Here is a 20,633-nt window from a genome sequence, read left to right as displayed (position 1 = left end):
GGCCACATATCACTTTCTGAAAACATCCTTCCACCAGCTTGCCAAGGCCAGCATTAGACTATTCCAACCGAGGAGAGGGAAACTTCTCCCCTCCTACCTTCTTCCCACAGAGCAGATGCAGAGTCCAGACTGCTGACGACCATTACAACATGCAACAATCACGGGACTCATTCCAACTGCACATTCATAACGGCAAGTTATACTATTATCCACAGTACGCAATAATTTGTATACTGCTACTAGAAGGAAAGATCCAAATCCAAGCGTGTTGGCCGGCTCCGGGCGCCTGCTTCCTTCCCCCTGCCCTACCCGCCGGCTGACCGAGTAGTCCTCCATTGGACTCGTCAAGCTTTATAACCCGAGCCGGTTTTGTTCCCTAGCCTCATTCATCCACCCATCTCGCCGAGAGCTACAATGGCCGCCACCATCAGAAGAAGCGTCTCCCCCCTCCTCGCTCTGCTCGCCGCCGCGGCCACGGTGCTCGCCGTGTTGATGTCTGCGCCCGTGTCCGCCCGGAGCTTGCCGGAGGGCCTCCCGGACATCAAGCCGCTGCTGTCCAACCCGTGGTCGGCGTTCCAGAACCTCTCCGGCTGCCAGTTCGGGGACCAGCGGCAGGGCCTCGCGAGGCTCAAGGACTACCTCAGCCGCTTCGGCTACCTCCCCGCGCCGCCGGCCAAGTTCAACGACGTGTTCGACGCCGACATGGAGTCGGCCATCCGGACCTACCAGCACAACTTCGGGCTGGAGGCCACGGGCCAGCTGGACGCGGCCACCGTCGCCAAGATGATGTCCCCGCGCTGCGGCGTCGCCGACATCATCAACGGCACCTCCGCCATGGGCAAGACGGTCCACGGCCGGAACCTCTACTCCTACTTCCCGGGGTCGCCCTCGTGGCCGCGCTCCAAGAAGAGCCTCAGGTACGCCATCACGGCGGCCACCGAGACGACCATCGATCGGGCCACGCTGAGCAAGGTCTTCGCGAGCGCCTTCGCGCGCTGGTCGGCGGCCACCACGCTCAACTTCACGGAGACGGCGTCGGCGTCCGACGCCGACATCACCATCGGGTTCCACTCGGGCGACCACGGCGACGGCGAGGCGTTCGACGGGCCGCTGGGCACGCTGGCGCACGCCTTCTCGCCCACCGATGGGCGGTTCCACCTGGACGCGTCGGAGGCGTGGGTGGCCGGCGGCGACGTGTCGCGCGCGGCGCTGGACGCCGCCGTCGACCTGGAGTCGGTGGCGGTGCACGAGATCGGCCACCTGCTGGGGCTCGGCCACTCGTCGGTGGAGGGCGCCATCATGTACCCGACCATCACGTCGCGCACGCAGAAGGTGGAGCTGGCCAAGGACGACGTCGACGGCATCCAGAGCCTCTACGGCGGCAACCCTAACTTCAAGGGCGTCACGCCGCCGGCCACCAGCAGCGAGGAGACCCACAGCGCCGCCCCCAGCGCGCTCTCCGGGCCGTGGAGCGGCCTGGCCGTGGCGGCTGCGCTCGCACTAGCTCTGTCGTGCTAGTTCTTCTTGGGTCGATCGATTCACGACCATTTTTTGGTTTTTACCTTTTTTAACGGGCATTCACTTTGCTCTAGGATTTGTGTTGTTGTATAAACATTAGTAGTCATTGGGTGTGCAAGATAGTGTAGATACGTGATTGTTAGTGCATGTATAGAGCGGATCATATAGGACATCTGTTAAAAAATACACGAAAATGGTGCGCCCATGTGGCCATGTGGTATCATATGAGTTTTGCAGAACGTGCGTTGTTGTTTTTCGCACTAGGAGTTCACTACGAAGCTAGCGGAGCAGGCGAGAACCACATGATTTGTCCCGGGGGTTCCATGTGGCATTTGGACGGCAGTTCTCGCGTCATACGCGTTGTTTGGTAGGTTCACGGCATCGATCCAGACGAGGGGAATAAGTCCACGTGAGACTACGTCTTGACCCGTTTAGAGTCTGATGAGTCTGTCGTGCCACTCATCAGAACCAAAAACACGGGGAAAGAAACAAAAACACGGGAACAGAAAATGTGGTACAGAAATGTCGTCTGGATGATACATGATTTGTAGACCCAAGAAAAACGATGTCTCATTACCTCGTGTTTTGTTTTCTTCAAATTTTCTATGGGATAATTGCCCGTTCCATACAAACCTTGAAGAAATCTGAGATGGCCATCTTTTTTAAAAATGGCACAAAGGATAATTTCTCTATAGAGTAGTCCCTTGGTCTGAAATTCCTGTGCATATCAGTTTCGTTTACTAAATTGGTGCTCTTCCCATGCATGGAATTTGTACCTCCCGCGGCCGGACGACCGGACGAGTTGTGTGAGGCGACGACAGTGACACATCCCCGCACAGCTCGTCGACCGTGCCGGCCTCCAGTCGCCACCCGCCACCCGCCAAGCCCAGCCCAACCCAACCAACCGCCGCTGACTCCCGCGCCGATCCGATCACCCCGCAACACAACCACCAACCAGTCGCTCGCCGCCAGCCCCTCCCGCCCCCAGCTCAGATCCGCCGCCGGCCGAGGCACGCATGCCGGGGCTCCTCGCCTACTCGGGCGCCGGGCTGGGCCTCCTGGCCCTGGCGGCGCTCGAGGCCCTCCAGCCGCGCCTCCGGCCGCTCCCGCTCCTCCCGCGCCGCCTCTCCACGCCGCGGCACCACCGTCACCTCCTCGCCGCGCTGCTCTCCGCGCTCTGCCTCCTCTCGGCGCTGCTCTCCGCGCACCACCTCGCGCTGCCCACGCTCGCCGCCTCCGCGCTCTTCCTGCTCCACTCCCTCGCCCCGTTCGCGTTCGCGCGGCTCGCCGCCCCGCCACCGCCGCCGCTGCTCGACCTCCTCCTCGCCGCGGCCTTCGGGCAGGAGCTGCTGCTCTTCGCGCACCGCCGCCCCTCCACCGCCGCCGGCATCGAGAACCGCTACTTCGACCTCTTCCTCGTCCCCGTCGTCGTCTGCCTCGGCGCCACCCTGCTCGCCGCGCACCGCCCGGGGGCCGCGCCGCCCCGCCTCGCCCGCGCCGCGGGGATCGCCCTGCAGGGCACCTGGATGCTGCAGATGGGCTTCTCCTTCTTCACCGACGCCATCGCCGCCGGCTGCGCGCTCCACGCGCAGAGCCGGGCGGACTACACCATCAAGTGCCGCACCCACGAGGACTACCACCGCGCGCGCTCCGTCGCCACGCTGCAGTTCAACGGCCACCTCGCGCTGCTCGTGCTCGCCGGGGCGGCCACGTACGCTGCTGTCATCTCCAGAGGGAACGGCAGTCCACCGAGCGGCTACAGGATGCTGGGCAAGGAAGTGCAGATGGAGGGCATGCCATTGACATCTCAGTTCACCCTGGATTCGGATGAGGAGAAGGAAGATGAAGGGATCGCAACCGCAGAGCCACCGGTGGCGAGTGGGGTGAACTCACATCGCCAGATCTCCGAGCAGACACCTGATGATCCCAAGTGACGGGGATGGAGTTTGGTGCTTTTGATGTAGAATAGCTCATTGGAGGTGAATATCACAGTGAAACTGAAGAGTGATCCGGCATCATGTTTGTGTGTTTCCACTGCATTTCAGTATGGTACCCTCTTTTCGATACTTGATTGAGATCACCTTAGGTGTGTGTAGGAGCGTGCACAATTTGATTTGCATACATCAAAGTTAGCCTTTGTACAATATTGTAATACCGTCGATTCAGATAGTTTTCTGAGGAATAAAGTTAACTCTTGTTACTGTACTGTGTCTATATGACCAGTTGATATCTACTACCCTTGAGCTGTGGCATAAGCATGTCAGGTCGTAGTTATTTGAATTTTGGTTTCAGAAGCATTTTGGGTAATTGAGCTGAATAATGCATTGCAGTGTGCATCCTGTTATCTTAAGTAGGTCTTCTGTGGTTCTGTCCTGATGGGTTTTGCCTTCGGAGATTAGTTGGGAAGTAAAACCATCGGGCGTTGGACTGCAAGGTGGAGGGATGTACAAATTGCTAGCCATTTAAAAGTTCAACTGCTATGTCTGTCTGTTTGGTTAATTGTTCCTTTTTTGGTGGTTGACTCAATACAGGAGGAATGCTGGTAATTCAGTTATGCCGAGCAAAGATTTGTGGCAGAACTGCCTGCAATGTTCATAGTTGAGGTGATTACCTTTGCCCTACAGTTGCAAATGATGATAATATTTTTGTCATAGTACATGAAGTTGTCTTTATCATCAATCTAGCATCCATTTCTGGTCGTCTCATCAACCAAACTTTTAAAAACAGCAAAGTGGGCTGCAAACTGGTTTTCTTCTGCTGTTTGGAGTTCTTTTAGTATTCACACTTATCTTCTCACTCCTCATGCTCTTTTACCATGTATGTGATTCCTCGTTTATGAAGTTGTTTTGAGAAATCGTTCAAATATGATTACCTTGAGATATTTTGCTGAAACTTTCGTCGATGTGCTTCATCGCTTGAATCTGGATTTTCAATCCTTGCTATCCATTATTAGAAATCTGGACCAAAACTGAAGTGATTATGCATTTTTGTTATTATCGACAAGGTTGTTAAATGAAGTGATGAACTCTAATCAGTGCTGCATGACATGATCCTCTGGGCATCACTGTTCTTTGCATTCAGCATATGCCTTACAGAAGTAGAGTAGGTTGGAGGCATGATCATATACAAGTACCACATTTTTCTACTTCTATTCGAACGAACAAACTGTACCCCCCACATTGGACATGCTTTGGGGCTATTCCTGGAAAACTTCAGGTTAATAAATAGACCACCTCAACCACTGTACTAGCTCAGATCCTTTTTCCTTGGTATCAATTAATGTTTTACCTTAAAGGTCCAGTGGGTTACTGCATGGCATTATTTTTGGGTGTTGAGGAAGGGTAACCAAGTTAACATCTCTTGCAGCACATTGGCAATAGCTCTATCCTCAACAGTTGCTTGGTCACATTTTTTGTTCTGAATTAGCCAAGTGAACAGTAGCTGTTCAATATTTAATTTGGCAGAGTTACCCTCGTACTTTCTAAAAAGACAAATATGCTACACATTGCCTCCCAGTATGCCAGCAGTTTCATTTTCTCACATGTAACTCTTTATCTTAAGAAAAAAACCTGACCATAAGAGTACTCCATAGATAAGGTAATTATGAAACATCTGGCCACTTTATTCTTTCTCTTGCCTTGAATTAGCTAGGACCCGTTTGTAAGATATACTTTCTTTTTCTCAATTCATGTAAAGGTTAACTGTTCCATGTGATATTCCTGTGCAATTCCTATAAACAAATCCGCGATTGTCACAGTAATATAATGCCTTGCTATAATGGTAGTGGATGCATCTTCTTTTTCTTTCTTGGCTCCTTCCTCGCCCACTTTCCAGAATGCGTGTTCCTCCACCGAAGCCGAGAAACAAGGTCTGATGCTTCATCATCGCCGCCAAGATAGTTCATTCCATAAATTTCAGGGACATCATGATACCAATATTGCTGACCTGCGACAAATAGAAATAAAGGATACCCCAGTTGTACCATGAGTCATGTGGCTTATCTGTTGTTCATTTCCCTAAATTACAGGGACATCATTGTACCATCGCTGTCCTGCGACAAATAGGATTTCAAGTTATAATGTATGTCATGTGGCTTATCTGCTGTGGTCTTTTGCAAGTTGCCTTGCAAAGGTTGTCTGACTCCTACTACAGTTTGATCGTTTAATGTTAAGTGAAATGGAGATAAACCTGCAGAAATGGGGAAAACCCTTCCTTTTTGCAGTGTGGTGGCACCTTTAGATGTGGAGCTTTCATGGGTACAATTTACTTGTCAAACAGCAAGCTGTATCAACAGTAGCTTCTTTGGAAAATCAGCAGGCTAGAATGCTAGTGTACCTGAATTGAGAGACAACGCTGATCAAAGATTAGTACCCATTCCACTTTTCTTGAGTAGCTTGTTCTCACATGACTAGTTTTTCAAGTGACCTCCTGTTTACTTATTTTTTCAGGAATCAAGCTAGACATGGAGCTGAGCTCGCTTAACAAGCACCATCAACAATACATGATGTAGTCCAGATGCCTGACTAGGGATATGTTTGGTGTTTATAATTCCACACATACAGTCAAGTTTTTCCTCCGACCCTCATATTCAACAACAAGTTTCCCCCACCTTAATATATTAACCAGAGGGGCCTGAAAGCCCCGATGATTACAAGCATCAATCAAGACGCCACACAAGAGAATTTTACAAAGGGGGGGGGGGGGGGGGGGGGGGGGGGGAAGAGCAGACGAGAGGAAACCCTAGTGAAAGGACAAGTGCTCCTGGGTGGTTTTGGTAATTAATGTCAACATATCTCTTGTTGGACTAACACTTTTACTTAGTATGTTTCAGATAAGTTCAACAATGGAGTGGCATGGACTAGAGGATGTGGAACCCCTTCAAGATGCTAAGGACAAAGGATTGGCTCAAGCTTCAAGATCAAGATTCTACATTTTCTATTTTAGTGATCCAAGATCACATTGAGTCTATAGGAAAAGCCAATACTATCAAGAGGGGATGAGGTGTTGCTTAATGGCTTGCTTGCTCAAAGTGCTTAGTGATATGCTCCAAAACCCTCAACTACCTTCCCACATCCACATATGACCTAAACCAAAAGTCAAACTCGGCCCCACCGATTCTATCTATCCGGCGCCTCCGAGTTTCAGATGTCATAGCCACTGCCACAAACCCTAGCAAATCGGTTTCACCGATAGGGATCTCGGTCTCACCGAGATGGGATTGTAATCTCTCTGTGTATGTCCATTACCAAAATCGGTCTCACCGACTTTGAGCAATCTGTACTACCGAGATTACAATGCAAACCCTCTGGTTAGCTTATTACCAAAATCGGTCCCACCGAGTTTGTGTAATCGGTCTCATCGAGTTTGCCTGACCAACTCTCTGGTTAGCTTATTACCAAAATCGGTCCCACCGAGTTTGTGTAATCAGTCACACCGAGATTACGTTATGCCCTAAACCTAACCATATCGGTCCTACCGAGTTGCTTCTCAGTCCCATCGAAAATCCTAACGGTCACTAGGTTTGCTGAATCGGTCCGACCGAGTTTAACCATTCGGTTCCACCGAGTTTGGCAAATTGTGTGTAACGGTTAGGTTTTGTGTGGAGGCTATATATACCCCTCCACCCACTCTTCATTTGTGGAGAGAGCCATCAGAACATACCTACACTTCCAATACACATTTTCTGAGAGAAAACCACCTACACTTGTGTTGAGGTCAAGATATTCCATTCCAACCATATGAACCTTGATCTTTAGCCTTTCCCAAGTTGCTTCCACTCAAATCTTCTTTCCACCAAATCTAAATCCTGTGAGAGAGAGTTGAGTGTTGGGGAGACTATCATTTGAAGCACAAGAGCAAGGGGTTCATCATCAACACACCATTTGTTACTTCTTGGAGAGTGGTGTCTCCTAGATTGGCTAGGTGTCACTTGGGAGCCTCCAACAAGATTGTGGAGTTGAACCAAGGAGTTTGTAAGGGCAAGGAGATCGCCTACTTCGTGAAAATCTACCGCTAGTGAGGCAAGTCCTTCGTGGGCGACGGCCGTGATGGAATAGACAAGGTTGCTTCTTCATGGACCCTTCGTGGGTGGAGCCCTCCGTGGACTCGCGCAACCGTTACCCTCCGTGGGTTGAAGTCTCCATCAACGTGGATGTACGATAGCATCACCTATCGGAACCACGACAAAAATATTCGTGTCTCCAATTGCGTTTGAATACTCCAAACCCTTCTCTTTACATTCTTGCAAGTTGCATGTTTTACTTTCCGCTGCTCATATACTCATTGCATGCTTGCTTGATATGTATTGTTTTTGTTAAACTTGTGCTTAAACTCCACTTAAACTTAAGAATATTAAAAACTGCAACTTTTGGCACTTAGTGTCTAATCACCCCCCCTCTAGACACCTCTTCTCGATCCTTTTAATTGGTATCAGAGCTTTGGTCTCCATTGCCTTGGTTTAAACACCATTGGAGGAAGATGGATGTGTCTACTTTGGGAAGTCTTAGACATAGAGTGCCTATTCTTGATGGAGAGTATTTTCATGAGTGAAAAAATGAAATGCTTGAGATTTTCAATGAATATCATTTGAACAAGTACATTACTAGCCATTGTGCACCTCATGTTGATCCTTTGCACCCTACCCTAGATGAAGATATTGACATGATTCTCAATCTTAGAACTGTTGAGCTCATCATTAGAGGCTTGCCTAGAAACTTGATTAGATGTTTGCCTACTCTCAAGTGTGCCTACACCATATGGAGATTTCTTGAGGAACGATTTCCAGATTATTCCTTGAAAAATTTAGACGAAATTCTCCATAAGTCTATTGCCTTGAGTAAGATGAACTCTAGTGATCCTAGCTTTGGTGATTGTCTATTTGAGCTTACCAATCTCATGCGTGCTAAAGGAAATGTTGGAATCATTAGCGATATCATATCCGAAGCTATTAGAATTCATAAAGGTAACCATTGTGATGATCATTTATCTAATGAATTACCCTCTCTAGGAATTGATCAATCACAAGATGATGTTAAACATGGATACTATGATGAAGATGATGATAGTGACTATGATCTTGATGATGCAATGAGGAATTTTGGTCTTATGGCAAATCTTCGCGGCTACATGGCTGGAGGAAAGGAATGGGTCCTTGATAGTGGATGTACTGATCATATGACCGGAGATAAAGATATGTTCCGTGAGCTTGCTGAAAACGATGGCCCTCGAAAATATGTCACTTTTGGTGATCAAAGGGTAAGGTGGTTGGCCTTGGTAAGGTGGCCATCTCACATGATAGCTCCATACAAAATGTCATGCTCGTTGAATCCCTTGGATACAATTTACTTTCAGTTTCTAGACTTGCGGATTTCGGTTTCAATGTCTTATTCACTGAAGTAGATTGCCAAGTGTTTCGTATAGACAATCATAAAATGGTCTTTAATGGTATACGTAGAGAAGATCTTTACATTGTTGATTTCACTAAAAAGGCTCAACCTAGAACTTGCTTAATTACCAAATCTTCTAAAGGCTGGTTGTGGCATAGAAGACTAGGTCATGTTGGTATGCGAAATCTTGATAAGCTTATTAAAGGTGATCATATTCTTGGAATAAAAGATGTCATATTTGACAAGGATAGACTTTGTAGTGCTTGTCAAGCAAGGAAACAAGTTGGAGGAAGTCACCGCACGAAGAACATCATGACCACAAGAAGACCACTAGAGCTACTTCACATGGATATCTTTGGTCCAAATGCCTACAAGAGTCTCGGTGGTAACTCATTTGGTCTAGTCATAATTGATGATTTTTCAAGATTTACGTGGGTGTTCTTTCTTGATGACAAATCGCAGGTCCAAAAGATCTTCAAAAACTTCGCTAGGAAGGCCCAAAATCAGTTTGACGTGAAGATCAAGAAGGTTCGGAGCGACAATGGAACGGAGTTCAAGAACGCAAATGTGGACACCTTTCTTGACAAAGAAGGGATTTCACACGAGTTCTCGGCTACGTACACACCTCAACAAAATGGAGTTGTTGAAAGGAAGAACCGGACTCTTATCGAGATGGCAAGAACGATGCTTGATGAGTACAAAACGCCAAAGCACTTTTGGGCGGAAGCGGTTGAGACAGCTTGTCATGCAACAAATCGCTTGTATCTTCACAAACTACTCGGCAAGACGGCATACGAGCTCCTCACCGGTAACAAACCCCAAGTTGGATACTTTCGAGTATTCGGCTCAAAGTGCTACATTCTTGATAAGCATCGTCGTTCTAAATTTGCTCCTAAATCTCATGAAGGTTTCCTACTTGGTTATGGCTCAAACTCTCACACTTACCGTGTCTACAACAATTTCACCCGAAAGGTTGAAGAGACGGTAGATGTGAAGTTTGATGAATCTAACGGCTCGCAAGTAGAGCAATTGCCAATTGATGTAGGAGACAAAGACCCTTCGGAAGCAATTCAAGACTTGTCCATTGGCAAGATTCGTCCAACGGAAGTGAAGGAGAGTACCTCGTTCGTCCAAGTGGAAGCTTCTACCTCATGACAAGGTGAACCAAGAGTTGATACGAAAGCATCCACAAGTGGGACACGCCAAGATGAAGAAAACAAGGAAGCGCACCAAGATGAACATCAACAACCTCCTTCTCCACCACGACAAGAGAATGACAACGTCAACAATGAAGAAGCACAAGATGAAGAGGATGTTCCACCCCGAACCAAGCAAAAGCTTTCACGAGTTCGAGCAAGAATTGCTAAGGATCATCCCGTCGAGCAAATCTACAATGATATCCAAACCGGGAGAATCACTCGCTCTAAAACTCGTTTAGCTAACTTTTGTGAACATTACTCATTCATCTCTAGCATTGAACCTATGAAGGTTGAAGAAGCATTGGAGGATCCGGACTGGATAAACGCTATGCATGAAGAGCTACACAACGTTGAGAGAAATCAAGTGTGGACATTGGTCGAGAAGCCCGACAACAACCACAACATCATTGGTACCAAATGGGTGTTTCGCAACAAGCAAGATGAATATGGACAAGTGGTTCACAACAAAGCACGTCTCGTCGCCCAAGGCTACACACAAGTTGAAGGTATGATCTATGGTGAGACATATGCTCCCGTTGCTAGACTTGAGTCCATTCGCATCTTACTTGCTTATGCTAATCACCATGATATCACCTTGTACCAAATGGACATTAAAAGTGCTTTTCTAAATGGCAAAATTGAGGAGGAAGTTTATGTTAAGCAACCTCCCGGCTTCGTCAATCCTAAGAAACCTAATCATGTTTACAAACTTCACAAAGCCCTTTATGGTTTTAAACAAGCTCCTAGAGCATGGTATAAATGCTTGACCAAGTTCCTTATTGAAAAAGGCTCTGAAATTGGTAAAATTGATTCTACTCTTTTTACTAAAAGGGTTAATGGAGAACTATTTGTGTGCCAAATTTATGTTGATGATATCATATTTGGTTCAACTAACCCTCATTTTAGTGAGAAGTTTGGAAAGCTAATGTTGGAGAAGTTTAAGATGTCTATGATGAGTGAACTCAAATTCTTTCTCGGGTTGCAAATCAAGCAAACTAAGGAAGGTACCTTTGTCTCTCAAACGAAGTACACCAAGGACTTATTCAAGAAGTTCAATATGCAAGAATGCAAAGGTATGACTACACCCATGCCTACTAGTGGACATCTTAATTTGACCAAAGATGGTGAACCGGTTGATCAAAAGGTTTATCGCTCTATGATTGGTTCATTGTTATATCTATGTGCCTCTCATCCCGATATTATGCTAAGTGTGTGCATGTGTGCACGATATCAAGCTGCTCCTAAAGAGTGTCATCTTAAGGCTGTGAAAAGGATAGTGAGATACCTAATCCATACACCAAATTTTGGCATTTGGTATCCTAAGAGGTCCTCTTTTGATCTTGTTGGCTACTCTGATTCGGACTATGCCGGAGACAAGGTTGATAGAAAATCCACTTCGGGTACTTGTCAATTCCTTGGTAGATCTCTTGTGTCTTGGTCTTCCAAGAAACAAAACTCGGTATCCTTATCCACCGCCGAAGCGGAATACATTACCGCTGGTTCATGTTGTGCTCAATTACTTTGGATGACCCAAACTCTTAAAGATTATGGGATATATGTGAAACATGTTCCATTGCTATGTGACAATGAAAGTGCTATTAAGATTGCTCACAATCCCGTGCAACATTCTCGAACTAAGCATATTGAAGTTCGTCATCATTTCATTCGAGATCATGTTGCAAAAGGGGACATTAACCTTAAGCATGTTCGCACCGATAAGCAATTGGCGGATATATTCACTAAACCACTTGATGAGAAAGTGTTTTGCAGGTTGAGAGGTGAATTGAACATCATTGATGCTTCAAACTTGGAGTATGAACTCCATTTGATACATGCGGGGCATGAGCCTATGACTAATCCTCGATATTTCTCTTATGATGCTATTCATATGTCTTGGATATATTTGTACCTTGCATGTTATCTAACCTGTGTAGGTACTAGGTTGAATCTAAATCTATGAGATTGCAACTCACTCACATCTTGAGCAATCTCTACATCACCAAGTCTCTACACAATGGTGGTTGAAGACAAGGAAGCACGAAACCATTCAAACATATCCTTTGGCAAATTCTATGTTGAGTCTCATGATTGTCATTTTGGATACACAAGTGCTCTTCCTTGCAAAGCTAACCCATGTAGGTAGATGACTCAAACTCCAAGTGGTGCTCCCAACCCTTGATGAACTACATCAACCTTGAGCAACCCGCACAAGTTCAACTACATGAGCAAGATCAACACCACCACCCAAGGTATGTTATTCCATCTTAGAGAAGCTTTACTCCAAGTCATGAGTCAAAGCAACTCGACAAGATGTGAATACATCAAAAGGCTTAAATGAAAAATGGTAACCCCATTTTGAGCTTAAACGATGAGTATGACCTATGATCAAGTGCTCTCACTTGACTCCTAAGTCAATATACTCTAACATAGTTGACTTTGTCGCCGACCATCTTTAGATGAAGTTCTCGTGTTTCTCTCCGTGCTTTTGTCTCTTGCATATTTGTTTCCCCTTTCAAAAAAAACTTCATCTAGAACTTTTAGTTTCTTTTCTTTCCTTTTTGTTCTGCATTTTCTGCATTCAATTCATTGCAAATCTTTCAATAAATTCCTTGCATATCCTTGTGAGATCTTACTTGTCTAGTGAGCTGAGGTGACAAGTGGTTTCACTCTAATGAACTCGGTCACACCGGTTTGTTCTCTTCGGCCCAACCGAAATCTTTCGATGCAACCGAAGCACACAACTCGGAGTCACCGATTCCACCACAGGAAAACCAACTTGCCACTTATTCCTGATTTCTGTTTGCTCCAGCTCCACTCAATGATTCTTGTCCTCTACCAACATCATATTAGACATGCTGCTTTGCTCTGTGACTCGAGGACCAACCCATTTGTATCACATGTCCAGAAGAGCCCTTCTTGGAAATTGATGTCAAAGGGGGAGAGAGAGATCACATCAAAGCTTAATCCTTCCTATAGGGGGAGAAAGAGAGAATACTCAGGGGGAGAGAGTTTCTCAACTAGGAGAAAGTAATATCATCAAAGACCTCAGATGCTTGATATTCAAGAGGAGAGATGTCACATGTCTTTAAGAGGGGAAAGACATGTTTGGTTGCTTGCTTTAGCTCAAGCTCTGTTGTTTCTTTTTTGTTGCTCTGATTTTCTATTTCCTATCTTCTCCCAATATCCCATGCAGATTCAGGGGGAGCAAGACATCTAAGGGAAGGAAATCTCTGATTTTATTGCATATCTTTACCTTTGGGGACATGTCTATATCTAATGTGGTACTTAGTACTCACTCTACATGTCATCCCAGTCTTGGTTCTCTTGTGGTTTCTCTGATTTGCTCTAGTTAGTAGGTGTATCTGTGTTATTTAACCTTGTTTGCGCAGGTTCATCCCATCCTAAGCCAACTCAAGACCACAAGGTAAGTATATGCATCAAAGTCATGTGAATGAGAAGTTCTTGCTGATGTACATACTGTTTGCAAGAAGGACTCATGAGCATGAAGGTACATTTCTCACGTTCACATCATTTGCTCTGATGCATATAGCCAAGATACATGTAACACATTGCTTACTCTTTCATGATTACACATTCACATGCTCCTATATTCAATATTCACATGATTGCATACATGTAGGGGGAGCCTATGCATGTTACATGTCTTTCCAAAGCTTTACTTGCTATTCTCTATATCTTTATCTAAAGCTTTGATGTATGTTGTCATCAATTACCAAAAGGGGGAGATTGAAAGCACAAGTGCTCCCTGGGTGGTTTTGGTAATTAGGACTAGACGATGTGGAACCCCTTCAAGATGCTAAGGACAAAGGATTGGCTCAAGCTTCAAGATCAAGACTCTACATTTTCTATTTTAGTGATCCAAGATCACATTGAGTCTATAGGAAAAGCCAATACTATCAAGAGGGGATGAGGTGTTGCTTAATGGCTTGCTTGCTCAAAGTGCTTAGTGATATGCTCCAAAACCCTCAACTACCTTCCCACATCCACATATGACCTAAACCAAAAGTCAAACTCGGCCCCGCCGATTTTATCTATCCGGCGCCTCCGAGTTTCAGATGTCATAGACACTGCCACAAACCCTAGCAAATCGGTTTCACCGATAGGGATCTCGGTCTCACCGAGATGGGATTGTAATCTCTCTGTGTATGTCCATTACCAAAATCGGTCTCACCGAGTTTGAGCAATCTGTACTACCGAGATTACAATGCAAACCCTCTGGTTAGCTTATTACCAAAATCGGTCCCACCGAGTTTGTGTAATCGGTCTCATCGAGTTTGCCTGACCAACTCTCTGGTTAGCTTATTACCAAAATCGGTCCCACCGAGTTTGTGTAATCAGTCACTGTAACACCTCGGGTGTCATGCTACAGTAAACTCCTGTAATGATGCCACATCATCATAATTAATTTTTGCTAATCATCACTTTGTTCGAAACCAACCTCAAATTCAAATTGAAAAGACAAGTCAAATTACTAATTTTCCTCAAACTATAAAACTAAAATGTTCGGATTTTAACATAAATCCCCTTGATCAATTGTCATGTTGAAACTAAAGTCATTTGACTCATCAAGTAATCCCTAGTAAAATATAAAGTTACCCAACAACAAATAAAATAGCCTTTGCAAAATAAACAAATATTTTAGTTTTTCACATTGACTTGAAACCTTGTGTGCTAGCTAAAATGTTGACTAGCATTTATGTGACAAATTTCATATATAGAAAAAGATCATTTTATAGCAAAAGGAAATACAAAACTTAGGAGACAGCATAAAACATAAATTAAAAAAAAACAGAAAACTGCACTGTTGCCACCGGACCCTAGTGGCCATAGTGCACGTGGCCCAGCCCACTACCAGCCTTTTCTATACCTCACCTCACGTACAGGAAGAGGCAGAGGCCATGGCGTGGCAACCATCCGATGGCGCCATGGCCGGATGGCCATCACGTCGCCTCCCCCCGGCCTATAAAGGCATCCACCGAAACCCTAACCCCCGTCTCAAACATTCCCCCCTCGATCCCCATCGCCCCCCTTCCCCTCTGGACCGAATCGATCTCATGAGATCATGCGGTGACCGCTACCTCGTCAGCGTTTTCGCGGCCACCGACGTCTCCGACGTGAGGGAACACATCCTGGAGATCCACCACGGCCAGCTTCATCCATCCTGAGCACAAAACAGAGACGACGCGGCCCGTGCGCTCGCCATCGCCGTCTCCTCCGCCTCGGTCGCCACTGCCTCACCGTCGATTCATCACCACCGCTGCATCCCCGGCTCCCTCGAGCTCAACATCGCGTTCTATGTGAGCCCCTCCTTTGATTCCCCTCTTTTCACTCACCATTACATCGCCGTTTAGCCGCCGCCACGCCCTTCGGCTGTCGTGGCCGAACCGCCGGAGCTCCGCTCTCGCACATACTCGCCCGCTCCCGCCGTGACCCCTGCCCGCGTCGCCGGCTACGCCCGGCTACGCGTGCTGCGCTCCGCGCGCGCTCTTGGCCGCTCCCCCTCCCCTCTCGTTTCTGCCTGTGGCTGTGCCCAGCCCGCGCGATGGCCCCGCCCTGCCTGTGCGCACGCACCCACGAGCTGCTGTTGCTGTCGGCTTCTGCCGCCGCTTGCTCTGCGTGCTGTACAACTTCTTGCGCTACTACTGCTGCTGCCTCCATAGGATGCCGTGGCCTTTTCCTCCGCCTGCGCTGTTGCCTGCTCTCACACAGCCGCTAGCACTCGCTCGTGCTTGTCGCCCAACCGCTGCTGCCGCCGCTGACAGCCATGGCCACAGCCCCGCGCGAGCTTGCCCATCCCTGCACAACCGTGAAGCCCCGCGCCCGCCCTTTGTGCTCCCATGTCGCGCCGCTCGCCGTCATTCCGGTCGGCCGGCCTACCGCACCGGCAACGCCCCCCCCCCCCGCGTTTGTGCGCGGGCCTAGCCGCTGTCGGGTGCGCCTCTGCCAGATTGGGCAGGCCCCCGCTAATTGGGAGTTAGATTAGCACTAACCCCCTCCTAGTTAGCCACTAATAGTGGGCCATGTCCCTGTTAAAATAATAATAATAATTTCAAGCATAATTAACTAATTAATTAAGGGACAATTACACTTCTCCCCCTAACTTGAGCCACCACCTGGGATTTGCCCCTAGTTTTCAGGTATGCTCAAAAATACCCCTCTTCCGTCTGTGGCCCTTACAGAAATCCCCCTCCGGGCCGTTTTCGTCGGGTCAATGGTCTTTGACCAGTAACTAGGTGTCTGTTGGACATTTTGGCCCCTGGTTCTTACATGTGGGCCCGTATCAAAATGTTATCCACTCGCTCACTCTGTTTCTTCTCCCTCGCGACGCACCTCTTCTCTCGTTCCCCTCTTGGCGACCGAAACCCTAAACCTAGGTCACCCTAAATCCCTCACCGTCGGTCCAGTAGCTGCGGCGGATCTGCAGGACTGCGGGCGTCGGGATGCGGTGGGAGGTGATTATCCATCGTTTATTTCCCTCTGCTACGGCGCCAAAGGAGGCCGTGTCGACGATGGCGGCTGCCGGTGATTGTGGTGGTGCCAAAGAATCATCCAGGCAGACGACGCAGACGACAGGGATGCAAATTCCAGCAGGGTAAGTTTCTTGTCCCAAGTTTCTTTGAATCTTGACCTAGATCTGTGTTCTGTTATTGTACATAGATTTACCCCGATTGAATGCGCTCTTAGTGGTTACTACATGCTTGTAATGTCATTTATATTGCAATTATCGTAGGATGAAACCAGAGAGAGCATTTCGTCTCAACTGTAGAATGGAGACCACTATCATAGGCAATGGTGGCACAAAAGGAGCCGGTACAGGCTTCACATTTCCTTTTGTGGTGGACAAAACATCAAAATTTGTCCAATTTAGAGGTGCTATAAGTGATAAATATCCATGGGGTATTTTTTATGCTGTAGAATTTAGATATTGAGACATGCAAAATACTGTATGGGTGCCAGTTCAAAATGATGATGAGTTAGGGGTTATGTTTGCCACAAATGCTGAGAGCAATTCAGTGCAGCTGGAAATTAATGTCATACAAAGGAAAAGAGGGGAAACAGAGAGCAGAGTAGCAAGATCTGCACTCAATCCTTCACAACCTAGAAGCAATCAAACAAGTAGAAGGAAAGCAGCAGCTAGTAGAAGGAAGGCAGCAACTACTAGTTCACAGTCTCAAAGGTGTGAATCTAGAGGAAGGAAATCAGCAGCTGCAACTTCAGAGCCTGATAGCAGTCAGGCTAGAAGAGGAAATGGAACTCACGGCACAGTACAACAACCAGGAACCCCAAGTGCCAACTTGCCTAGTCAACCATGTCCTGAGTATAGCAAAGCAACAACAGATCCAATCATAGAAGAAGAATTTCCTGATGAAGTGCCCACAGACGATGAGGATGAAAGAATGCACCCAGAGTTTGTTGTTAGGAAACCACCGAATGATGATGATGGTGAAGATTACATTCCACCCCCACAATTTGAGGAGACAGACTCTGATGAAAGAGAGGAGGACAGGGACATGGGATATTCTGAGACAGAGGATGAGGGTAGGCCTGATGTGCAGTATAACAGAGATGATCCTTCTTTAGCTGAAGGAACTATATTTTCAGATGTCATAGATTGTAGGAATGCACTTGCCACCTTTTCAATCAAGACCCAGAGTGAATTTATAATTGACAAGAGTGAGCCCAGTAGACTAACTGTTCACTGTGCTTACAAAAGGTGTAAGTGGAGGATGCATGCCTCCAGAATGAGAAATAGCACACTTTTTCAGGTAATACACTGTAGGACTAATATAGTTAGTGTAAATAATAACTTTGCTTAGTAATAACTGTGCATTCATAATTGTATGGACTGTTGCTAACTATTACTTGCTGCAGGTCAAAGTGAACAAGACAGCTCACATATGCCCAAGTGTTACAAGGAGGCAAAGGCTCAGGTCTGCAAAGAGTAGGTGGGTGGCAGATGCTGTGAAGAACTGGGTGAGGGAGAACTCAAATATTTCAGTGCCAACTCTGCAGACAGACTTGAAAAAGAAGTATGGGGTGCAACTCCCTTACATGAGAGTTTTTTATGGTAAGCAAATGGCACTGGATAACATCTATGGTAAATGGACTGATTCATTCCAACTCTTGTATACTTTCAAAGCTGAAGTAGAAAAGGCATCTCCTGGTAGTGTGGTTAATATTGATAGACACACTGTAGAGTTTAAACTCAATGGACAGAAAAGGTACAAAGAGTGCTTTAGGAGAGTTTTTGTATCATTTAAGGCCTCTTGGCAAGGTTTTCTAGCTGGCTGTAGACCATATCTAGCAGTAGATGCAACAACACTAAATGGAAGGTTTAGAGGACAGCTTGTTAGTGCTTGTGCTGTAGATGCATGCAACTGGATCTTTCCAGTTGCATATGGAGTGCTAGAGACAGAGAACATTGAGAGTTGGACTTGGTTTTTCCAGAACTTGAAAGACCTAATAGGCCATCCAGATGGATTGGTTATTCACACTGATGCCTGCAAGGGACTTGAGTCAGCTGTAGAAGATGTTTTCCCAGGTGTAGAGCACAGGGAATGCATGAGGCATCTTGCAGCTAATTTTAGTAAAAAGTTTAGAGGAAAATTCTTTGATGAAAACTTGTGGCCCTGTTCTTTGACCTACAGCTTGAAAAAGCACAAGTACCATCTCACTCAGTTGTATAGCAAGCAAGGTGTGCAAGAGTACATAGAGGAACACCACACTAAGTTATGGGCAAGGGCTCTTTTCAATGAAACTTGCAAGCTAGATTATGTTAACAATAATCTTGCAGAGTCTTTTAATTCAAAGATTAGAAAGTGGAAAGGGCTACACATTGTTGATCTGCTTGACAGAATAAGACAATACATAATGGAGAAATTTGACATTAGGCAAAGCATTGCTGCAGCAACATATGTTGGTCATGTAATAATTCCAAAAGTTATGAAAATGTTGCTTGCAAAATCAAAGGGGTTGGACATGACTGTAGTGAAAAGAAGTACACATGAGGCAGAGGTCACTGCAGTTGACAGAGAAAAGAGGGAGTGGAGATATCCTGTAGACTTGAAAGCTAGGACTTGTAGCTGCAGAAAGTGGCAAATTACAGGCCAACCTTGCATACATGCACTATACTTCATTACATCAATGAGAGGTCCAGCCAGTGAGATTGACCAATATGTGCACCCATATTACTCAGTACAAATGTTCAATGCAACATATGCTGACAACTTGCCTGCAATGGAGGGGAAGCAACAGTGGGATGTAGTTGATCCTGGGTTCAAACTGTGTGCTCCAGTTCAAAATAGGCCACCTGGTAGACCTAGAAAGACCAGGATTAGGGCAACGTCAGAAGGAAAAGGACTTGGGGGCAGGAGAAAGAAATGCCCTAGATGTGGCAGACTTGCTCACCATGGCAATAAGTGCAAAGAGTCAATTGACCCAGCTTTTGGAGAAGAGGATGAGCACTGGGGTGCTGACAATGCACCTGAACACAATGATGTATTGTCTGATACAGATGAACCTGCAGCAACAAATGAGGATGATGAAGTAGAAGAAACAGAAGCACAAGCAGATCTTGAAGATGATGCACCAATTCCTGGAAGTGATGCACCAACTGTAGCAAGTGCTGCAGGAATTACTGTGAGGTAACCTGCTATTATAACTACAACTAATCTATTTATCTATCAAATTACTTCATTATTAACTAATAAAAGCTTGTGTTGTTACTTTTCAGCCCAAGGAAAAATTACAAAAGGCCAGCAGAAAGAGGTGACAACCTCTTTCACCAAAGAAGAAGTCGAAAGGCGATACGCTCATGACTGGTGGTTCTGTAACTGGAAGCAACCAGCTTAGCAGGTCCGCCTCTCCTAAGAAGGTGCCAACTGATGCTAGGAGCACTAGGAGAACTAGGAGCAAGTCCAGGCTCTCTTCTAATCCTGCATGCAACACTAGGAGCAAGAGGGGAAACTTGCTGTGAACACTGTGTGATCGTGTCATTTGAGTCATGTTTGAACTATGTAGCAGAAGCTTTGAACCATCTGTTTGTTTGAATTATTTAGTTGATGTTGCTGTGTGAACTATGTAATGGATCATGTTGTCTCATGTTGCTGTGTGAACCTATGTAATGGATCATGTTGTCTCATGTTACTATTGTCATACCTTGTTGTCGATGTTGGCATTTTGTTGGTATTATTTGGAATTTATCCTGGTCATAACTTGTTGTTGTTCATCATTGATCATTGATCTTGAGTGACCACAAGGATGCATTATCATTGATCATTGATGTTGTCGATCACTTCCTCCGGCATGTATTACTTGTCGCTCAAATGGACGTCGATCATGTTTCGTTGGGACCATTTGATCGACGAGTAATATGGATTGGAGAGGTACAAACACAAACAATAAGACAGATCCAACTGATGCTTTTCAATTGCTTTGTCTCACAAGATCCAACTGATACACAACTCAGAAACTACTCGCATCATGAAAAAGTTCACAACATCAAGCTAAT

At 46.3% G+C, this 20,633-nt stretch overlaps 2 protein-coding genes across 2 annotated transcripts; both read left to right on the top strand.

The window, feature by feature from the left end:
- The first annotated feature begins 132 nt into the window (after positions 1 to 132).
- On the top strand, positions 133 to 1,741 carry LOC123149168 (metalloendoproteinase 2-MMP). The gene has a single exon (XM_044568728.1). The coding sequence runs from the start codon at positions 415 to 417 to the stop codon at positions 1,516 to 1,518; it is 1,104 nt and encodes a 367-aa protein (XP_044424663.1). The 5' UTR covers positions 133 to 414; the 3' UTR covers positions 1,519 to 1,741.
- Positions 1,742 to 2,292: 551 nt separating this feature from the next.
- LOC123149171 (uncharacterized) lies at positions 2,293 to 3,719 on the top strand. Its single transcript, XM_044568731.1, has one exon. The coding sequence runs from the start codon at positions 2,535 to 2,537 to the stop codon at positions 3,450 to 3,452; it is 918 nt and encodes a 305-aa protein (XP_044424666.1). The 5' UTR covers positions 2,293 to 2,534; the 3' UTR covers positions 3,453 to 3,719.
- The last annotated feature ends 16,914 nt before the right edge of the window (positions 3,720 to 20,633 follow it).

The sequence above is a fragment of the Triticum aestivum genome, chromosome 7A (genome assembly GCF_018294505.1).
Source record: "Triticum aestivum cultivar Chinese Spring chromosome 7A, IWGSC CS RefSeq v2.1, whole genome shotgun sequence".
Taxonomy (NCBI): Eukaryota; Viridiplantae; Streptophyta; class Magnoliopsida; order Poales; family Poaceae; genus Triticum; species Triticum aestivum.
This window is presented reverse-complemented; position numbering and strand designations above follow the sequence as displayed.

Bases quoted from the DNA above. Each gene is read 5' to 3' on its own strand.
- LOC123149168 (XM_044568728.1), top strand. From the start codon at position 415: ATGGCCGCCACCATCAGAAGAAGCGTCTCCCCCCTCCTCGCTCTGCTC.
- LOC123149171 (XM_044568731.1), top strand. From the start codon at position 2,535: ATGCCGGGGCTCCTCGCCTACTCGGGCGCCGGGCTGGGCCTCCTGGCC.